Source organism: Pristiophorus japonicus, unplaced genomic scaffold (assembly GCF_044704955.1).
Source record: "Pristiophorus japonicus isolate sPriJap1 unplaced genomic scaffold, sPriJap1.hap1 HAP1_SCAFFOLD_361, whole genome shotgun sequence".
Classification (NCBI taxonomy): Eukaryota; Metazoa; Chordata; class Chondrichthyes; family Pristiophoridae; genus Pristiophorus; species Pristiophorus japonicus.
Window position 1 is genome coordinate 17501 of NW_027253446.1, and position 21701 is coordinate 39201.

A 21701-nucleotide genomic window follows, 5' to 3' on the forward strand; every position below is an offset into this window, starting at 1 on the left:
GTTTGTATCAATTGGGATCGTGTACAGTGGGAGTGAATGGGAAGGGGTTTGGGTCCATTGGGATTGTGTACCGTGGGAGTGAATGGGAAAAGGTTTGGGTCCATTGGGATTGTGTACCGTGGGAGTGAATGGGAAGGGGTTTGTGTCCATTGGGATCCCTGTACAGTGAGAGTGAATGGGAAGGGGTTTGGGTCCATTGGGATTGTGTACCATGGCAGTGAATGGGAAAAGGTTTGGGTCCATTGGGATTCTGTTCTGGAGTCGGTTGTTTGGAGAATTTATCAACACTTTATCTAAGGTGTGGATCTGAGTGTTCTTTTCTGCCCGTTAGGTAATGTGCTGAAGGAGTTGAGCGAGCCGGCAGGTGCCACGATTTACACCAGCAAATTCAAGGTACGAACAATTGAACACAATATGTCAGCCTTGGTATCATCGCATCGTGTGCAGGCTTCACAGGACTGAGGTGTGTGAGAATCACAGGTTCAGACATTGCCTGACCGTGCACACTGTGACTCGGCGGGTGTGGGACATTCCCTGATTGTGCTCACTGTGACTCGGTGGGTGTGGGGATTGGGACATTCCCTGACTGCTCACTGTGACTCGGGGTGTGTGGGGAAACATAGAAACATCGAAAATAGGTGCAGGAGTAGGCCATTCGAGCCTGCACCACCATTCAATAAGATCATGCCTGATCATTCCCTCAGTACCCCTTTCCTGCTTTCTCTCCATACCCCTTGATCCTCTTTGCCGTAAGGGCCATATCTAACTCCCTCTTGAATATATCCAATGAACTGGCATCAACAACTCTCTGTGGCAAGGAATTCCACAGGTTAACAACTCTCTGAGTGAAGAAGTTTCTCCTCATCTCAGTCCTAAATGGCCAACCCTTATCCTAAGACTATGTCCCCTGGTTCTGGACTTCCCCAACATCGGGAATATTCTTCCCGCATCTAACCTGTCCAGTCCCGTCAGAATCTTATACGTTTCTATCAGATCCCCTCTCATCCTTCGAAACTTGAGTGAATAAAGGCCCAGTTGATACAGTCTCTCCTCATATGACAGTCCAGCCATCCCTGGAATTAGTCTGGTGAACCTTCGCTGCACTCCCTCAATAGCAAGAACGTCCTTCCTCAGATTAGGAGACCAAAACTGTAAACAATTTTCCAGGTGAAGCCTCACTAAGGCCCTTTACAACTGCAGTAAGACCTCCCTGCTCCTATACTCAAATCCCCTAGCTATGAAGGCCAACATACCATTTGCCTTCTTCACTGCCTACTGTACCTGCATGCCAACCTTCAATGACTGATGAACCATGACACCCAGGCCTTGTTGCACCTCCCCTTTTCCTAATCTGCCGCCATTCAGATAATATTCTGCCATTGTGTTTTTGCCCCTAAAATGGATAATCTCACATTTATCCACATTATACTGCATCTGCCATGCATTTGCCCACTCACCTAACCTGTCCAAATCACCCTGTAGCCTCTTAGCGTCCACCTCACAACTCACACCGCCACCCAGTTTAGTGTCATCTGCAAACTTGGGAGATATTACACTCAATTCCTTCATCCAAATCGTTAATGTATGTTGTAAAGAGCTGGGGTCCCAGCACTGAGCCCTGCGGCACTCCACTAGTCACTGCCTGCCATTCTGAAAAGGACCCGTTTATCCCGACTCTCTGCATCCTGTCTGCCAACCAGTTCTCTATCCACGTCAGTACATTACCCCCAATACCATGCGCTTTGATTTTGCACACCAATCTCTTGTGTGGGACCTTGTCAAAAGCCTTTTGAATGTCCAAGTACACCACATCCACTGGTTCTCCCTTGTCCACTCTGTTAGTTACATCCTCAAAAAATTCCAGAAGATTCGTCAAGCCTGATTTCCCTTTCATAAATCCATGCTGACTCGGTCCGATCCTGCCCCTGCTTTCCAAATGCGCTGCTATTTCATCCTTAATGATTGATTCCAACATTTTCCCCACTACTGATGTCAGGCGAACCAGTCTATAATTACCCGTTTTCTCTCTCCCTCCTTTTTTAAAAAGTGGTGTTACATTAGCTATCCTCCAGTCCATAGGAACTGATCCAGAGTCGTTAGGCTGTTGGAAAATGATCACCAATGCATCCATTATTTCTAGAGCCACTTCCTGAAGTACTCTGGGATGCAGACTATCAGGCCCCGGGGATTTATCGGCCTTCAATCCCATCAATTTCCCTAACACAATTTCCCGCCTAATAAGGATATCCTTCAGTTCCTCCTTCTCACTAGACCCTGTGTCCCCTAGTATTTCCGGAAGGTTATTTGTGTCTTCCTTCGTGAAGACAACCAAAGTATTTGTTCAATTGGTCTGCCATTTATTTGTTTCCCATTATAAATTCACCTGAATCCGATTGCAAGGGACCTACGTTTGTCTTCACTAATTTTTTTCTCTTCACAAAGTTATAGAAGCTTTTGCAGTCAGTCTTTATGTTCCCTGCAAGCTTCCTCATGTACTCTATTTTCCCCCTCTTAATTAAACCCTTAGTCCTCCTCTGTTGAATTCTAAATTTCTCCCAGTCCTCAGGTTTGTTACTTTTTCTGGCCAACTTATATGCCTCTTTCTTGGTTTTAATACTATCCTTAATTTCCCTTGTTAGCCACGGTTGAGCCACCTTCCCCGTTTTATTTTTACTCCATACAGGGATGTACAATTGCTGAAGTTCATCCATGTGATCTTTAAATGTTTGCCATTGCTTATCCACCGTTAACCCTTTAAGTATCCTTTGCCAGTCTATTCTAGCCAATTCACGCCTCATACCGTCGAAGTTACCTTTCATTAAGTTCAGGACCCTAGTTTCCGAATTAACTGTGTCACTCTCCATCTTAATAAAGAATTCTACCATATTATGGTCACTCTTCCCCAAGGGGCCTCGCACAACAAAATTGCTAATTAGTCCCTTCTCATTACACATCACCCAGTCTAGGATGGCCAGCTCTCAAGTTGGTTCCTCGACATATTGGTCTCGAAAACCATCCTTAATGCACTCCAGGAAATCCTCCTCCACCGCATTGCTACCAGTTTGGTTAGCCCAATCAATATGTAGATTGAAGTCGCCCATGATAACTGCTGTACCTTTATTGCACACATCCCTTATTTCTTGTTTGATGCTGTCCCCAACCTCACTACTACTATTTGGTGGTCTGTACACAACTCCCATTCGCGTTTTCTGCCCTTTGGTATTCCACAGCTCCACCCATTCCGATTCCACATCATCCAGGCTAATGTCCCTCCTTACAATTGCATTAATTTCCTCTTTAACCAGCAATGCCACCCCGCCTCCTTTTCCTCTCTGCCTATCCTTCCTAAATGTTGAATACCCCTGGATGTTGAGTTCCCAGCCTTGGTCACCCTGGAGCCATGTCTCCGTGATTCCAATTACATCATATCCGTTAACTGCTGTGAGCGCAGTTAATTCGTCCACCTTATTCCGAATACTCCTCTCAGTGAGGCACAGAGTCTTCAGACTTGTCTTTTTAACACACTTTGCCCCTTTTAGAATTTTTCTGTAATGTGGCCCTTTTTGTTTTTTGCCTTTGGTTCCTTTGCCCTCCACTTTTACTATTCTCCTTTCTATCTTTTGCTTCTGCCTCCATTTTATTTCCCTCTGTCTCCCTGCAAAGGTTCCCATCCCCCTGCCATGTTAGTTTAACTCCTCCCCAACAGCACTAGCAAACACTCCCCCTTGGACATTGGTTCCGGTCCTGCCCAGGTGCAGACCGTCCGGTTTGTACTGGTCCCACCTCCCCCAGAACCGCATCTAATCTCCCAGGAATTTGAATCCCTCCCTTTTGCACCACTCGTCAAGCCACGTATTCATCTGGGCTGTCCTGCGATTCCTACTCTGACTAGCACGTGGCACTGGTAGAAATCCTGAGATGACTACTTTTGAGGTCCGACTTTTTAATTTAGCTGCTAGCTCCCTAAATTTGTCTCGTAGGACCTCATCCCGTTCTTTACCTATATTGTCAGTACCTACATGCACCACGACAACTGGCTGTTCACCCTCCCTTTTCAGAATGTCCTGCACCCACTCCGAGACATCCTTGACCCTTGCACCAGGGAGGCAACATACCATCCTAGAGTCTCGGTTGCGGCCGCAGAAACGCCTATCTATTCCCCTTACAATCGAATCCCCTATCACTGTAGCTCTTTCACTCTTTTTCCTGCCCTCCTGTGCAGCAGAGCCACTCACGGTGCCATGAACTTGGCTGCTGCTGTCCTCCCCTGATAATTCATTCCCCAAAGCAGTGTATCTGTTTTGCAGGGGGGTGACCGCAGGGGACCCCTGCACTACCTTCCTTGCACTGCTCTTCCCGTTGGTCACCCATTTACTATCTGGCTACGGTGAGACCAACTCGCTAAACGTGCTATTCACGTCATTCTCCGCATTGTGCATGCTCTAGAGTGAATCCACCCGCAGCTCCAATGCCGCTATGCGGTCTGTCAGGAGCTGGAGGCGGATACACTTCCCGCACACGTAGTCGTCAGGGACACCGGAAGCGTCCCTGACTTCCCACATAGTACAGGAGGAGCCTAACTCGTGTCCCAGCTGTCCTGCCATGACTTAACCCTTCGATACACTTAATTTGGCAACAACAATGCTAAATGTTACTTACTGATAAAGAAAAGAAAAAGAAAAACTACTGACCAATCATCAGCCAATCACTTACCCCCTTGGCTGTGACATCACCTTTTGATTTCTTTCTACTTTTTGCCATCCCTCCTGCTGCAGCTGCACCGACCGGGTCTTTATAGGTCTCCCCACACACCTCAAACTCCCCCTGTCCACACACCTCGAACTCCCCCTGTCCACACACCTCGAACTCCCCCTGTCCACACACCTCGAACTCCCGTCTCGCCACACACCTCGAACTCCCGTCTCTCCACACACCTCGAACTCCCGTCTCACCACACACCTCGAACTCCCGCCTCTCCACACACCTCGAACTCCCGCCTCTCCACACACCTCGAACTCCCGCCTCTCCACACACCTCGAACTCCCGCCTCTCCACACACTTCGAACTCCCGCCTCTCCACACACCTCGAACTCCCGCCTCTCCACACACCTCGAACTCCCGCCTCTCCACACACCTCGAACTCCCGCCTCTCCACACACCTCGAACTCCCGCCTCTCCACACACCTCGAACTCCCGCCTCTCCACACACCTCGAACTCCCGCCTCTCCACACACCTCGAACTCCCGCCTCTCCACACACCTCGAACTCCCGCCTCTCCACACACCTCGAACTCCCGCCTCTCCACACACCTCGAACTCCCGCCTCTCCACACACCTCGAACTCCCGCCTCTCCACACACCTCGAACTCCCGCCTCTCCACACACCTCGAACTCCCGCCTCTCCACCCACCTCGAACTCCCGCCTCTCCACACACCTCGAACTCCCGCCTCGCCACACACCTCGAACTCCCGCCTCTCCACACACCTCGAACTCCCGCCTCTCCACACACCTCGAACTCCCGCCTCTCCACACACCTCGAACTCCCGCCTCTCCACACACCTCGAACTCCCGCCTCTCCACACACCTCGAACTCCCGCCTCTCCACACACCTCGAACTCCCGCCTCTCCACACACCTCGAACTCCCGCCTCTCCACACACCTCGAACTCCCGCCTCTCCACACACCTCGAACTCCCGCCTCTCCACACACCTCGAACTCCCGCCTCTCCACACACCTCGAACTCCCGCCTCTCCACACACCTCGAACTCCCGCCTCTCCACACACCTCGAACTCCCGCCTCTCCACACACCTCGAACTCCCGCCTCTCCACACACCTCGAACTCCCGCCTCTCCACACACCCCGAACTCCCGCCTCTCCACACACCCCGAACTCCCGCCTCTCCACACACCCGAACTCCCGCCTCTCCACACACCCCGAACTCCCGCCTCTCCACACACCCCGAACTCCCGCCTCTCCACACACCTCGAACTCCCGCCTCTCCACTGCCGCCGCCTCCCGCTGCCGCTGGGCCTTTATAGGCCTCTCCGACGGGATTGGGACATTCCCTGACCTTGCTCACTGTAACTCGGGGGGTATGGGGATTGGGACATTCCATGACTGTGCTCACTGTGACTCGGGGGGTGTGGGGATTGGGACATTCCCTGACTGTGCTCACTGTGACTCGGGGGGTATGGGGATTGGGAAATTCCCTGACTGTGCTCACTGACTCGGGGGCTATGGGGATTGGGACATTCCATGACTGTGCTCACTGTGACTCGGGGGGTATGGGGATTGGGACATTCCCTGACCTTGCTCACTGTGACTCGGGGGGGGTATGGGGATTGGGACATTCCATGACTGTGCTCACTGTGACTCGGGGGGGGTATGGGGATTGGGACATTCCCTGACTGTGCTCACTGTGACTCGGGGGCTATGGGGATTGGGACATTCCATGACTGTGCTCACTGTGACTCGGGGGGTATGGGGATTGGGACATTCCCTGACCGTGCTCACGTGACTCGGGGGTTATGGGGATTGGGACATTCCCTGACCTTGCTCACTGTGACTCGGTGGGTATGGGGATTGGGACATTCCCTGACTGTGTTCACTGTGACTCGGGGTGTGATTCAGGGATTCAGACATTGCCCTGACCGTGCACACTGTGTTTGTAGGTGGCTGATCCGACGTTGAGTGTGCTGGAGCTGTGGGGAGCGGAGTACCAGGAGACGAACGCTCTTCTCATGCGCTCAAAGGACTCTGAGTTTCTCCGTGCGGTCTGTGCTCGGGAGAAATGTCCTGTCGATTTTGTTGGTAAAATAACGGGAGATGGAAAGGTGAGGAAATTCTTAGCTGTTCTGATCAGCGGATATTATTCGATGGCCGGTGATTGTAGTTGTGGCCGATTGTCGGGCTGGGGCCGGTGATTGTAGTTGTGGCCGATTGTCGGGCTGGGGCCGGTGATTGTAGTTGTGGTCGATTGTCGGGCTGGGGCCGGTGATTGTAGTTGTGGCCGATTGTCGGGCTGGGGCCGGTGATTGTCGTTGTGGCCTGTTAGATCTCTTAATTTCCAATGAAATACGATCTCCGATGGTAGTTTTAACTTTTTAATCTTGGCAGAGAGTAACAAGCTGCTGGCTGATTGCCAGTTTCTTTGTCTTACTGAGACACATGGTCAAAATGGCTGTATTTTATACCGGGTTCAATTTACAGAAAAGAACTCGCCTTCTTTGACCTTATTGGCTCACTACCCAAGGTCCGAAAATGTCAAGTTGATTGATGAGTTAATGCAACATGCCGAACTGCATGTAGCAGCCTTGACTTGGGGGTTTGTGAATTTTCACAGTCTGTCTAAATGAGCCTGTTTGAATACTCTATCAATCCCCCCTTTGATTCTTTCACAAACTGAATCATAAAACTTCAGGTATCACTGGTTAAATATTCGACAAAATAATTTCATACATGTTAATAGAGTTTTCTTCTAAAATTTGTTGATGTGTTTCGCCACATGTCCGGACTAGTAGCTTCCACACAAATTTACACCAACCCGAGTTCCATCGTGGCCACAATGGAAGTCTGGTTTTAGTAGGTTAATTAACCTTATTCCAATTTAATCCAAATCAATATCTTAATTCAACCAGTAAACAACCTTTCCTTAAGCATAACATACCCCTGTGCCACGTACAGACGGTCTGCTGGGACTTGCAAGATGTCTCACCTGCGGGACAGCCGCCTGGTTGCAACAACATTTCATCAACATAAACAAACAATATAAAAGTAAAAGGTATTTACATGTAATTCCCTTGGTACTCTACTATTTCCCTTTGGTGCAGAGGGTCGGCTAGTAAGAAGTAGGTCTATGCCTAGAATACCTACAATCAATACTACAGTAAATTTATACATTTTCGCGAAAAGTAATTGTCCTTATTCGATTTCAGCTTCAGTTACGGGTGCTCGTTTAACGTGTGAAGCGTGGATCCAGGCTTTCTTTCCTTGGACTTTAACAGCTGCCTGGGTGGTCAATAACACTTGATAAGGTCCCTCCCACTTGGCACCCAAAGGTTCTTTATGCAACTTTTTCACATACACCCAGACTCCCGGGATGATGTCGTGTCTTCCTTCGGGTGGATTACCCCAAGCTGCCGATACCTGTCGGGAAACAGAACTAATAGCATTGGTTAAGTTCTGACAGTATAATAACAAAGTGTCACTCATTAAGTGAACATCAGCTTTCCGTAAATCGATAGTTCCTGGCAGCGACATGGGTCTTCCTGTTATAATTTCAAATGGGCTTAGACCTGTAGTTCTGTTTGGGGTTGCCCTAATGCTACATAGCACTATTGGTAGTGCCTGGGGCCATGGTGTTCCTTCTTGGTGATATTTGGCAAGCCGTTGTTTCAGAGTTCGATTCATTCGCTCTACTTGTCCTGATGATTGTGGATGATAAGGACAGTGTAAATCCCACGTAATGTTCAGTAACCTACAGACTTCTTGGCAGACAGCACCTGTGAAGTGTGTTCCCTGATCTGAGTCAATCTGCACATCTGTGTTGGTTCTTCTGGAGGAACGCCCTGTGAGGCGGCATTTTTAACTGCCTGGTCGGCTAGGGCATTTCCCTGTGCTTCTGTGGTATTTTCCTTGGTATGGGCCTTACACTTCAGGATGGACACTTCTTGAGGTAATTGTATGGCCTCCAGTCAGTCTCGGACTTCTTTTCCATTTCGGATAGGTGTACCAGCAGCAGTGAGGAATCCTCTTTTCCGCCATAACATACCAAAGTCGTGAGCGACTCCAAAAGCATAACGCGAATCTGTGTAGACATTAGCTGTCTGTCCTTCTGCTATTCGACATGCTTCTGACAGGGCCCGTAACTCGGCCTGTTGTGCTGACGTTCCTGAGGGTAAACATCCTTTTGCCACTACCTCATATAAGGTTGTAACTGCCCATCCTGCTTTTCTGGTACCATTGTCAACAAAGGAGGAACCATCTGTAAACAGGATGAGGTCTGGGTTATGCAGAGGCTCCTCTGCTGCTAAGGCTGCTTCTTCTGTTTCTTTTAAAATCTCCGCGCAGTCATGCTCTTCACATTCTCCCCCCTCTTGCTCCCTCGATTCTGACATCGGGAGCATAGTTGTGGGATTAACCGGGCTGGCCCGGACGATATGGAGATTAGGGGCTTCCAAAACTGCTGTCCAGCGGGTCCATCTTGCTGCCGTCACCTGAGACATTCTATTCATAGACAGCAAAGCGTGTACGGTGTGGGGACACTTGACAATCAGTTTTTGGTCGAGGACTAGACCCGCAGTGATCATTACCGCTCGACATGTAGCTTCCATGGCCCTTAGGCAACTTCCCCATCCGAGGGCTACCGCATCCAGTTTTGCAGAATAATAGCCAATTGGTCTTTGCCGATCCCCATGTTCTTGTGTCAGTATAGCTGTCATATATCCTTCTTTCTCATGGACAAACAGGGTAAATGGCTTACTACTGTCGGGGATTCCCAGAGCCGGTGCCGAACAAAAAGCCTTTTTCAAACTCAGGAAGGCCTCTTGCTGTTCTTTAGTGAGGGTGATGGCTTCTTTAGAGGCACGTTTCACCTTTAAAATATCATTCAGTGGCTGAGCAAGCTGTGTGAAGGAGTCAATCCAATTTCTGTTGCAAAGTTACACAATCCCAAAAAAGACCTTAGTTCCTGAATAGTGGTGGGTTTTTTAGCAGCCCAAATGGCTGCAGTTCTGTCGTGGGTAAGTTCTCTCTTCCCTTGTGAAATCTTTTGTCCCAGGTATACAACCTCTTCTTGGGATATTTGTGCTTTGTCGATGCTGGCTTTATGTCCTTTCAGCCGAAGGTGATCCAGCAAAGCTCGTAAATCTTGTTCATGCTGTTCTTCCGTGTTTGAAGCTAGCAGGATATCGTCTACATATTGGATGACTGTGGATGACAGGGGAGGTAATTCTCGCAAATGGCTTTGTAAAGCCATGTGGAATACCGTAGGGCTGTTGTGGAAACCCTGCGATAACCGGGTCCAAGTATACTGTTGTCCTTGGACAGTGAAAGCAAACTACTGTCGAACCTCCGGTGCCAGAGGCACCGACCAAAATCCGTTGGCCATATCTATAACCGAGAAATATTTATGTTCCGGTTTGAGGGCATTAAAAATGGTGGAGGGATCTGCGACCAAAGGAGCTTTTTGATCAATACATTGGTTAGCTTTCCTATAATCGACAGTCAAACGCCAAGTCTCATTAGATTTCTGTACCGGCCACACGGAGCTATTGGAGGAGCTATGCATTTTAATAAGCACCCCTTGTTTCTCCAATTGCTGAATAACCGGTAAGATTCCCGCGATGGCAGTTGGACTGATGGGATACTGTTTAGTGCATGGAGGCTTGGTCCCTGTAAATGACGCAGGCTCCATCTGGAGTAGGCCACAATCGTTCTTATCTTTAGCCCATATCGGGTGTTCCTTCAATTCTTCTTTCTTCAAAGTTCTAATTGACCATGTCACCCGACCATCCTCGAAATGCAACGATGAATCTATTTGGATTAGAACGTCCATTCCCAAAAGGGGTTGATCTACTGGGCCTATCCAGACCGACGTGGTTAGTTCATGTGGACCCAGCCCTATAAGTACCGGTGTTGTCCTTTTAATTTCCATTTTATGGCCCCCAACTCCATAGGCTGTACGTGCCCTACCATCCAACGACAAAAAGTCTCCATATTGTAGGGGTAAGCATGTTAATTCTGCCCCTGTGTCTAAAAGACAGTCCACATCCTTATCGCCCACCCTCACAGTTATATATAGCCGATCTCCCCTTTGTTGTATTAGTGCGAGGAGGGGGTCAGGGTGGGCTCTAATCGTTTTTTGCTATCCCAAGTAACTCCTTCTGTTGTTGTATTGTCAGTCGCTTAAATGCTTCTATGAGGTCGTTATCTTGTGACAAGCCTGGCTTGTTGGCTGAATTGTATCCCTGGCTGTGTCCTCTTCCCCAGCTACGACCTTTCTGTTTTGCCCTGCACGTCTTGGCCCAGTGACCTTTTTTCCCACAATAATGACATTTTCCGGGTAATTTTCCTAATAACTGTTTATCGGAATCCTGGGATTTCCATCCCATAGCCTGTACAGCTCGGACTTTAGCTCCCATATCCCGATCTAATTGGTTACATCGATCCACCAATGCTGCAAAGGTAGTTCCTCGATCTTCCCAGTCCGGTAACACTACCTTAAGCATTTTGGACAGTTCTGGCTTTAGACCTGCCACGAAAGCTGCTTTCAGGGGTCCAAACGCTTGTTCATCCATTTCCTCATCCGTATTATTCATACCCGAATGTTCTAGCCACGTGCATCTAAACCGCTCGTCATACTCCAGGACCTCCTCAGTTCCTTTCTGTTGGCAAGCTGCAATTTTTCCCCAGTCTGTCTTAGCTGGACTGAAGGCTTGCAGCCAGTGTTTAATCGCCTCCCATCCTGCGTCTAATTCTTGCTCATTCTGCCCCAAAGGTTCATCTACCTTGTCGTGCAATTTTCTTCCCTGTGTTTTTGGCACCATTATGGTCAAAATTTGCACTCCGTCCCAGGGATGAAGTTGATATATATTTCTTAAGCGGTCCAATTGGTCCCACGTTTTTACTCCTCCTTTCTTTGGATTGGGCAATTCCTTGGACCATTTATCAATTTTCTCTGGGTCTGCCGGATTATGAACTAAGTATTCTTCGTACACCCTTCTCTTTGTTTTTTTGGTTCCGCCCTCATCCGCAGTCTCTTCTGATTTGACTACAACTCGTCTTTTTTTAAACGGGGCAAAGCGCACCCCTAATTCGTCATCCTCCGTCCCTGTATCGTCAGAGGATTCAGAATCCGTATCTATTCCTCGGTCGTGTCTTCGGGTTTGCGCTTTTAATTTATCCAAACATGGGTACCCTGGGAATTGATCAATACATTTTCCTTTTCCTATTACTGTCTCTTGACCTAATGATTTTTTCCATTCTTTAATTTCACCTTTAAGATCTTTAACTTCCGCTTCCAGCTTTTCAAGTTCAAGCTTTTTCTGTCGCAGCTGTGCACAAACAGCTTGCAATTGATCCTTTGTACTGGCCAGTTCTCGATCATGTTGGGAACGCATTATAATTTCATTCCGGTTTCGGATCTGGCCCATAACCGCGAGGGACCATCTAGTTCGCTCTTTATTTTTCATACGGGTCGTTTTTCCCCAGACCCTTTTAATCTCGTCCAAGGACCATTGTCCTTTGGAGGTTCCGTACTTTTGTTCGATCTTAATACAGGTTTTAGATAAGTTGAATTGTTGCTCTATGTATTCTTTCAACTGTTCGAGAATTAAATCTAGCTAAACTTCAGGTGGTGCCTGCCCACCTTTAACAGTTGTAGGCAATTGTTTGCCCTTATCTCCTGCTGCCATTATACTGAGTTCTTTACTGGGGTCTCGAGTCGTAGGCTTTCCAGCCAATCAATAGGTCGGTGATTAATTAATTAACACACCGCCGAAGTTTAGACATCTATGGGACCTCGAGCCGACTACCAACCGGAGGGTTCGCAAACCGGAGGCTTTTGGAATCGCGTAGAAGGAGAGGCGAATTTAGACTTTTGACCGAGGACTTTTTTTTTTGAAAAGAGGAGTCCTTACCTCAATATGTAGGTCCGATGTCCAAAATTCAGTTTCTTTCCTCAGCGACCCTGCTCGCAGCGCCAAAATTGTTAGATCTCTTAATTTCCAATGAAATACGAACTCCAATGGTAGTTTTAACTTTTTAATCTTGGCAGAGAGTAACAAGCTGCTGGCTGATTGCCAGTTTCTTTGTCTTACTGAGACACATGGTCAAAATGGCTGTATTTTATACCGGGTTCAATTCACAGAAAAGAACTCGCCGCCTTTGACCTTATTGGCTCACTACCCAAGGTCCGAAAATGTCAAGTTGATTGATGAGTTAATGCAACATGCCGAACTGCATAGAGCAGCCTTGATTTGGGGGTCTGTGAATTTTCACAGTCTGTCTAAATGAGCTGTTTGAATACTCTATCATGGCCGATTGTCGGGCTGGGGCCGGTGATTGTAGTTGTGGCCGATTGTCGGGCTGGGGCCAGTGATTGTAGTTGTGGCCGATTGTCGGGCTGGGGCCGGTGATTGTAGTTGTGGCTGATTGTCGGGCTGGGGCCGGTGATTGTAGTTGTGGCCGATTGTCGGGCTGGGGCCGGTGATTGTAGTTGTGGCTGATTGTCGGGCTGGGGCCGGTGATTGTAGTTGTGGCCGATTGTCGGGCTGGGGCCGGTGATTGTAGTTTTGGTCGATTGTCGGGCTGGGGCCGGTGATTGTAGTTTTGGTCGATTGTCGGGCTGGGGCCGGTGATTGTAGTTGTGGCTGATTGTCGGGCTGGGGCCGGTGATTGTAGTTTTGGTCGATTGTCGGGCTGGGGCCGGTGATTGTAGTTTTGGTCGATTGTCGGGCTGGGGCCGGTGATTGTAGTTGTGGCTGATTGTCGGGCTGGGGCCGGTGATTGTAGTTGTGGCCGATTGTCGGGCTGGGGCCGGTGATTGTAGTTTTGGTCGATTGTCGGGCTGGGGCCGGTGATTGTAGTTGCGGCCGATTGTCGGGCTGGGGCCGGTGATTATTGTCACGATATTAACGCTGGTTGTTTTACAGATTGTGCTTGTTGATGATCGAGATATCTCAGTGAAAGCCGATCTCCCCCAGTGCCAGCCATCCCCATGTGCCGCCCGTCCCGTGGATCTGAAGCTGGACTGGGTCCTGGGGAAAATGCCACAGAAGGTGAGGAGGAGGATTTGCCTTCCGGTGGGTTGGGGGCCGGCCTTTGACCGATGGCCAGAGGTTAGACCAGCGCTGACTGATGGGTTGATAGATATGCTGCTTCTCACCGTCCAGTTTTCCCCAAGGCGGGCTGCGTGAACCCAGATCACATGGTCAATAACTGAGGATACATTGCATCATGAGGCCCTGATACTGGGGAGTGACAGAGGAACAGGTGCAGGCCTTTCAGCCCCCAGAGCAGACGTATGAAGTGAATAGTGACAGTGTCGTGACTTCTGGATTTTTTCCACTCCAACGATGTCCCTTGTAGGGGGTTGGAAGAATGTGATCTGTCTTCCCCGAGTTCCATCTCTCCCCTCCGATGCCCCCCCGCCACCTGTGTCTCTCTTCCCCTGCCCCCCCACCTCCCCCCCCCCCCCCATCCCCCAATGATATACCCCACATCTCTCACTGTAACACTGATATACCCCACACCCCTCACTGTAACACTGATATACCCCACACCTCTCACTGTAACACAGTTATACCCCACACTCCTCACTGTAACACTGATATACCCCACACCGCTAACTGTAACACTGATATACCCCACACCCCTCACTGCAACACAGTTATACCCCACACCCCTCACTGGAACACTGATATAACCCACACCGCTCACGAAAACATTGATATACCCAACACCCCTCACTGTAACACTGAAACACCGCACACCCCTCACTGTAACACACTGATATACCCCTCAGTGTAACACTGAATTTCCCTCACCCCTCACTGTAACACTGATGTACCCCACACTCCTCGCTGTAACACAGGTATACCCCACACCCGTCACTGGAACACTGATATACCCCACACCCCTCACTGTAACACTGATATACCCCACACGCCCCACTGTAACACTGATATACCCCACACCCCTCACTGTACACACTGATACACCCCTCACTGTAACACTTAAAAACCCCAAACCCCACACTCCTCATTGTCACACTGATATACCTCACATCTCTCACTCTAATATTTATACCTCACACGCCTCACTGTAACACATCGATATACCCCTCACTATAACAGTTATACTCCACACACCTCACCAAACCACACTGATGTACTGCACACCTCTCACTGTAACACTGATATACCCCACAGCCCTCACTGTAACACAGTTATACCCCACAGCCCTCACTGTAACACAGTTATACCCCACACCCCTCACGAGAACACTGATATACCCCACACCCTCACTGCAACACTGATATACCCCACACCCCTCACTGTAACACTGATATACCCCGCACACCTCACTGCAACACTGATATACCCCTCACCCGTCACTGCAACACACTGATATACATCACACCCCTCGCTGTAACACTAATATACCCCACACCCCTCACTGTAATATTTATACCTCACACGCCTCACTGTAACACACTGATATACCCCTCACTATAACAGTTATACTCCACACACCTCACCAAACCACACTGATGTACTGCACACCTCTCACTGCAACACTGATATACCCCACACCCCTCACTGTAACACTGATATACCCCACACCCCTCAATGTAACACTGATATACCCAGCACACCTCACTGCAACACTGATATACCCCACACCCCTCACTGTAACACAGTTACACCTCACACACCTCACTGTAACACTGATATACCCCACACCCCTCACTGTAACACTGATATACCCCACATCCCTCACTAACACGGATATACACCACACCCCTCACTGTAACACTGATATACACCACACCCCTCACTGAAATACTGATATGCCCCACACCTCTCACTGTAACACTGATAGACCCCACACCCCTCACTGTAACACTGATATACCCCACACCCCTCACTGTAACACTGATAAACCCCACACACCTCACTGTAACACTGATATACCCCACACCACTCACTGTAACACTGATATACCCCACACGCCTCACTGTAACACTGATATACCCCACACCCCTCACTGTAACAATAATACGCCCCACACACCTCAGTGCAACACTGATATACCCCTCACCTCTCACTGTAACACACTGATATACACCACACCCCTCGCTGTTACACTAATATATCCCACACACATCACTGTAAAACACCGCTATACACCACACCCCTCACCGTAACATTAATATACTCCACATCCCTCACTGTAACACTGATATAACCCACACCCCTCACTGTAACACAGTTGTACCCCACACCACCCACTGTAACACTGATATACCCCACACCCCTCACTGTAATATTTATGCCTCACTGTAATATTTATGCCTCACACGCCTCACTGTAACACACTGTTACACCCCTCACTATAACAGTTATACTCCACACACCTCACCAAACCACACTGATGTACTGCACACCTCTCACTGTAACACTGATATACCCCAGACACCTCAGTGTAACACTGATATACCCCACACCCCTCACCGTAACACTGATATACTCCACACCCCTCACTACAACACTGATATATCCCACACCTCTCACTGTAACACTGATATACTGCACATCCATCATTGTAACATTGATATATCCCACACCCCTCACTGTAACACACTGATTTCCTCCACACCACTCACTGTAACACTGATATACCCCACACTCCTCACTAGAACACTGATATACCCCACACCCCTCACTGTAACACAGTTATACCCCACACCCCTCACTAACACAGTTATACCCCACACCTGCCACTGTAACACAGTTGTACCCCACACACCTCACTGTAACACCGATACACCCCACACCCCTCATTGTAACACTGATATACCCCACACCCCTCACTGTAACACTGATATACACCACACCCCTCACTGAAACACTGATATGCCCCACACCTCTCACTGTAACACTGATAGACCCCACACCCCTCACTGTAACACTGATAGACCCCACACCCCTCACTGTAACACTGATATATCCCACACCCCTCACTGTAACACCGATATACCCCACACACCTCACTGTAACACTGATATACCCCACACCACTCACTAACACTGATATACCCCACACGCCTCACTGTAACACTGATATACCCCACACCCCTCACTGTAACAATAATACGCCCCACACACCTCACTGCAACACTGATATACCCCTCACCTCTCAATGTAACACACTGATATACACCACACTCCTCGCTGTTACACTAATATACCCCACACCCCTCACTGTAACACACTGATATAATCCACACCCCATCTCTGTAACACTGATATACCCTCCACCACTCACTGTAACACTGATATACTGCACATCCATCATTGTAACATTGATATATCCCACACCCCTCACTGTAACACACTGATTTCCTCCACACCACTCACTAACACTGATATACCCCACACCCCTCACAAGAACACTGATATACCCCACACCCCTCACTGCAACACTGATACACCCCACATACCTCACTGTAAAATACCGATACACCCCACACCCCTCATTGTAACACTGATATACCCCACACCCCACACCTGCACTGTAACACTGATATACCCCACACCTCTCACTGTAAAACACCGATACACCCCATACCTCTCACTGTAACACTGATATACCCCACACCCCTCACTGTAACAGTGATATACCCCACATCCCTCACTGTAACACTGATATACCCCGCACACCTCACTGTAACACGGATATACACCACACCCCTCACTGTAACACTGATATACACCACACCCCTCACTGAAACACTGATATGCCCCCACACCTCTCACTGTAACACTGAAATACCCCTCACCCCTCACTGTACACACTGATATACACCACACCCCTCGCTGTTACACTAATATACCCCACACCCCTCACTGTCACACTGATATATCCCACACCTGTCACTGTAACACTAATATACCCCACACCCCTCACTTTAACACACTGATATAATCCACTACCCTCACTGCAACACTGATATACCCCACACCCCTCACTGTAACACAGTTGTACCCCACACCCCTCACAGTAACACACTGATATATCCCACACACATCACTGTAAAACGCCGATATACACCACACCCCTCACCGTAACACTAATATACCCCACACCATTCACTGTAACACACTGATATAATCCACAACCCTCACTGTAACACTGATATACCCCACACCCCTCACTGTAACACAGTTGTACCCCACACCACCCACTGTAACACTGATATACCCCACACCCCTCACTGTAATATTTATGCCTCACACACCTCACTGTAACACACTGTTACACCCCTCACTATAACAGTTATACTCCACACACCTCACCAAACCGCACTGATGTACTGCACACCTCTCACTGTAACACTGATATACCCCACATGCTTCACTGTAACACTGATATACCCCACACCCTCATTGTAACATTCATACCCAACACCCCTCACTGTAACAGTCATACCCAACACCCCTCACTGTAACAGTCATACCCAACACCTCTCACTGTAACACTGATATACCCCACACCCCTCACTGTAACACTGATATACCCTCCACCACTCACTGTAACACTGATATACTGCACATCCATCATTGTAACATTGATATATCCCACACCCCTCACTGTAACACACTGATTTCCTCCACACCACTCACTAACACTGATATACCCCACACCCCTCACAAGAACACTGATATACCCCACACCCCTCACTGCAACACTGATACACCCCACATACCTCACTGTAAAATACCGATACACCCCACACCCCTCATTGTAACACTGATATACCCCACACCCCACACCTGCACTGTAACACTGATATACCCCACACCTCTCACTGTAAAACACCGATACACCCCATACCTCTCACTGTAACACTGATATACCCCACACCCCTCGTTGTAACACTGATATACCGCACACCCCTCACTGTAACACTGATATACCCTCCACCACTCACTGTAACACTGATATACTGCACATCCATCATTGTAACATTGATATATCCCACACCCCTCACTGTAACACACTGATTTCCTCCACACCACTCACTGCAACACTGATATACCCCACACCCCTCACTCGAACACTGATATACCCCACACCCCTCACTGTAACACAGTTATACCCCACACCCCTCACTGTAACACAGTTATACCCCACACCTGCCACTGTAACACAGTTGTACCCCACACCCCTCACTGTAACACTGATACACCCCACATACCTCACTATAAAATACCGATACACCCCACACCCCTCATTGTAACACTGATATACGCCACACCCGCACTGTAACACTGATATACCCCACACCCCTCACTGTAACACTGATATACCCCACACCTCTCACTGTAACACTGATATACTCCACACCCCTCACTGTCACACTGATAGACCCCACACACCTCACTGCAACACAGTTATACCCCACACACACCTCACTTCAACACAGTTATACCCCACACTGGAACACTGATATACCCCACACCCCTCACTGTAATACAGTTGTACCCCACACCCCTCACTGTAACACTGATACACCCCACACACCTCACTGTAACTGATATACTCCACACACCTCAGTGCAAAACACCGATATACCCCACACCCCTCACTGTAAAACACCGATACACCCCACACCTCTCACTGCAACACTGATATACCCCACACCCTCACTGTAACACTGATATATCACACACCCCTCACTGTCACACTGATATACCCCACATCCCTCACTGTAACACACTGATATCCACCACACCCCTCACCGTAACACTAATATACTCCACACCCCTCACTGTAACACTGATATACACCACACCCCTCACTGAAACACTGATAAACCCCACACACCTCACTGTAACACTGATATACCCCACACCACTCACTGTAACACTGATATACCCCACACGCCTCACTGTAACACTGATATACCCCACACCCCTCACTGTAACAATAATACGCCCCACACACCTCAGTGCAACACTGATATACCCCTCACCTCTCACTGTAACACACTGAAATACACCACACCCCTCGCTGTTACACTAATATATCCCACACACATCACTGTAAAACACCGCTATACACCACACCCCTCACCGTAACATTAATATACTCCACACCCCTCACTGTAACACTGATATAACCCACACCCCTCACTGTAACACAGTTGTACCCCACACCACCCACTGTAACACTGATATACCCCACACCCCTCACTGTAATATTTATGCCTCACTGTAATATTTATGCCTCACACGCCTCACTGTAACACACTGTTACACCCCTCACTATAACAGTTATACTCCACACACCTCACCAAACCACACTGATGTACTGCACACCTCTCACTGTAACACTGATATACCCCAGACACCTCAGTGTAACACTGATATACCCCACACCTCTCACCGTAACACTGATATACTCCACACCCCTCACTACAACACTGATATATCCCACACCTCTCACTGTAACACTGATATACTGCACATCCATCATTGTAACATTGATATATCCCACACCCCTCACTGTAACACACTGATTTCCTCCACACCACTCACTGTAACACTGATATACCCCACACTCCTCACTAGAACACTGATATACCCCACACCCCTCACTGTAACACAGTTATACCCCACACCCCTCACTAACACAGTTATACCCCACACCTGCCACTGTAACACAGTTGTACCCCACACACCTCACTGTAACACCGATACACCCCACACCCCTCATTGTAACACTGATACACCCCTCACTGTCACACTGATATACCCCACACCTGTCACTGTAACACTAATATACCCCACATCCCTCACTGTAACACAATGATTTCCTCCACACCACTCACTGTAACACTGATATACCCCACACCCCTCACTGTAACACAGTTGGACCCCACACCCCTCACTGTAACACTGATATACCCCACAGCCCCCACTGTAACACTGATATACCCCACCCACCTCACTGTAACACTGATACACCCCACACCACTCACTGTAACACTTATATACCCCACACCCCTCAGTATAACAGTTATACCCCACTGCACTCACGATAACACTGCTGTACGCCACACCACCCACTGTAACACTGATATACCCCACACCCCTCACTGTAATATTTATACCTCACACGCCTCACTGTAACACACTGATATGCCCCTCACTATAACAGTGATATACCCCACACCCCTCACTGTAACACTGATATACCCCACACCCCTCACTGTAACACTGATAGACCCCACACCTCTCACTGCAACACTGATATACCCCACACCCCTCACTGTAACTGATATACCCCTCACCTCTCACTGTAACACAGTTACACCCCACACCTCTCACTGTAACACTGATATACCCCACATCTCTCAGTGTAACACTGATATACCCCTCACTGTAACACTAATACACCCCTCACTGTCACACTGATATACCCCACACCCCTCACTGTAACACAGTTATACCACACACCCCTCACTGTAACACTGATATACCCCGCACACCTCACTGCAACACTGATATACCCCACACCCCTCACTGTAACACTGATATACCCCACACCCCTCACTGTAACACTGATACACCCCATACCTCTCACTGTAACACTGATATTCCCCACACCCCTCACTGTAACACTGATATACCCCACACCCCTCACTGTAACACTGATACACCCCATACCTCTCACTGTAACACTGATATTCCCCACACCACCCACTGTAACACTGATATACCCCACACCCCTCACTGTAATATTTATACCTCACACGCCTCACTGTAACACACTGATATGCCCCTCACTATAACAATGATATACCCCTCACCTCTCACTGTAACACTGATATACCCCACATCTCTCAGTGTAACACTGATATACCCCTCACTGTAACACTAATACACCCCTCACTGTAACACTGATATTCCCCA

The 21701-nt window shown here is 48.6% G+C and overlaps 1 protein-coding gene across 1 annotated transcript in view; it reads left to right on the forward strand.

The window, feature by feature from the left end:
* The window catches only part of pfas (phosphoribosylformylglycinamidine synthase), a gene marked incomplete at its 5' end in the record, with an annotated part of 77438 nt that overhangs the window by 16586 nt on the left and 39151 nt on the right, over positions 1-21701 (forward strand). The window contains 3 exons of the mRNA XM_070872764.1: positions 332-393; positions 6673-6834; positions 13654-13779. Coding sequence (XP_070728865.1) covers positions 332-393; positions 6673-6834; positions 13654-13779 — 350 coding nt within the window. The remainder of the gene's footprint in view (positions 1-331; positions 394-6672; positions 6835-13653; positions 13780-21701) is intronic.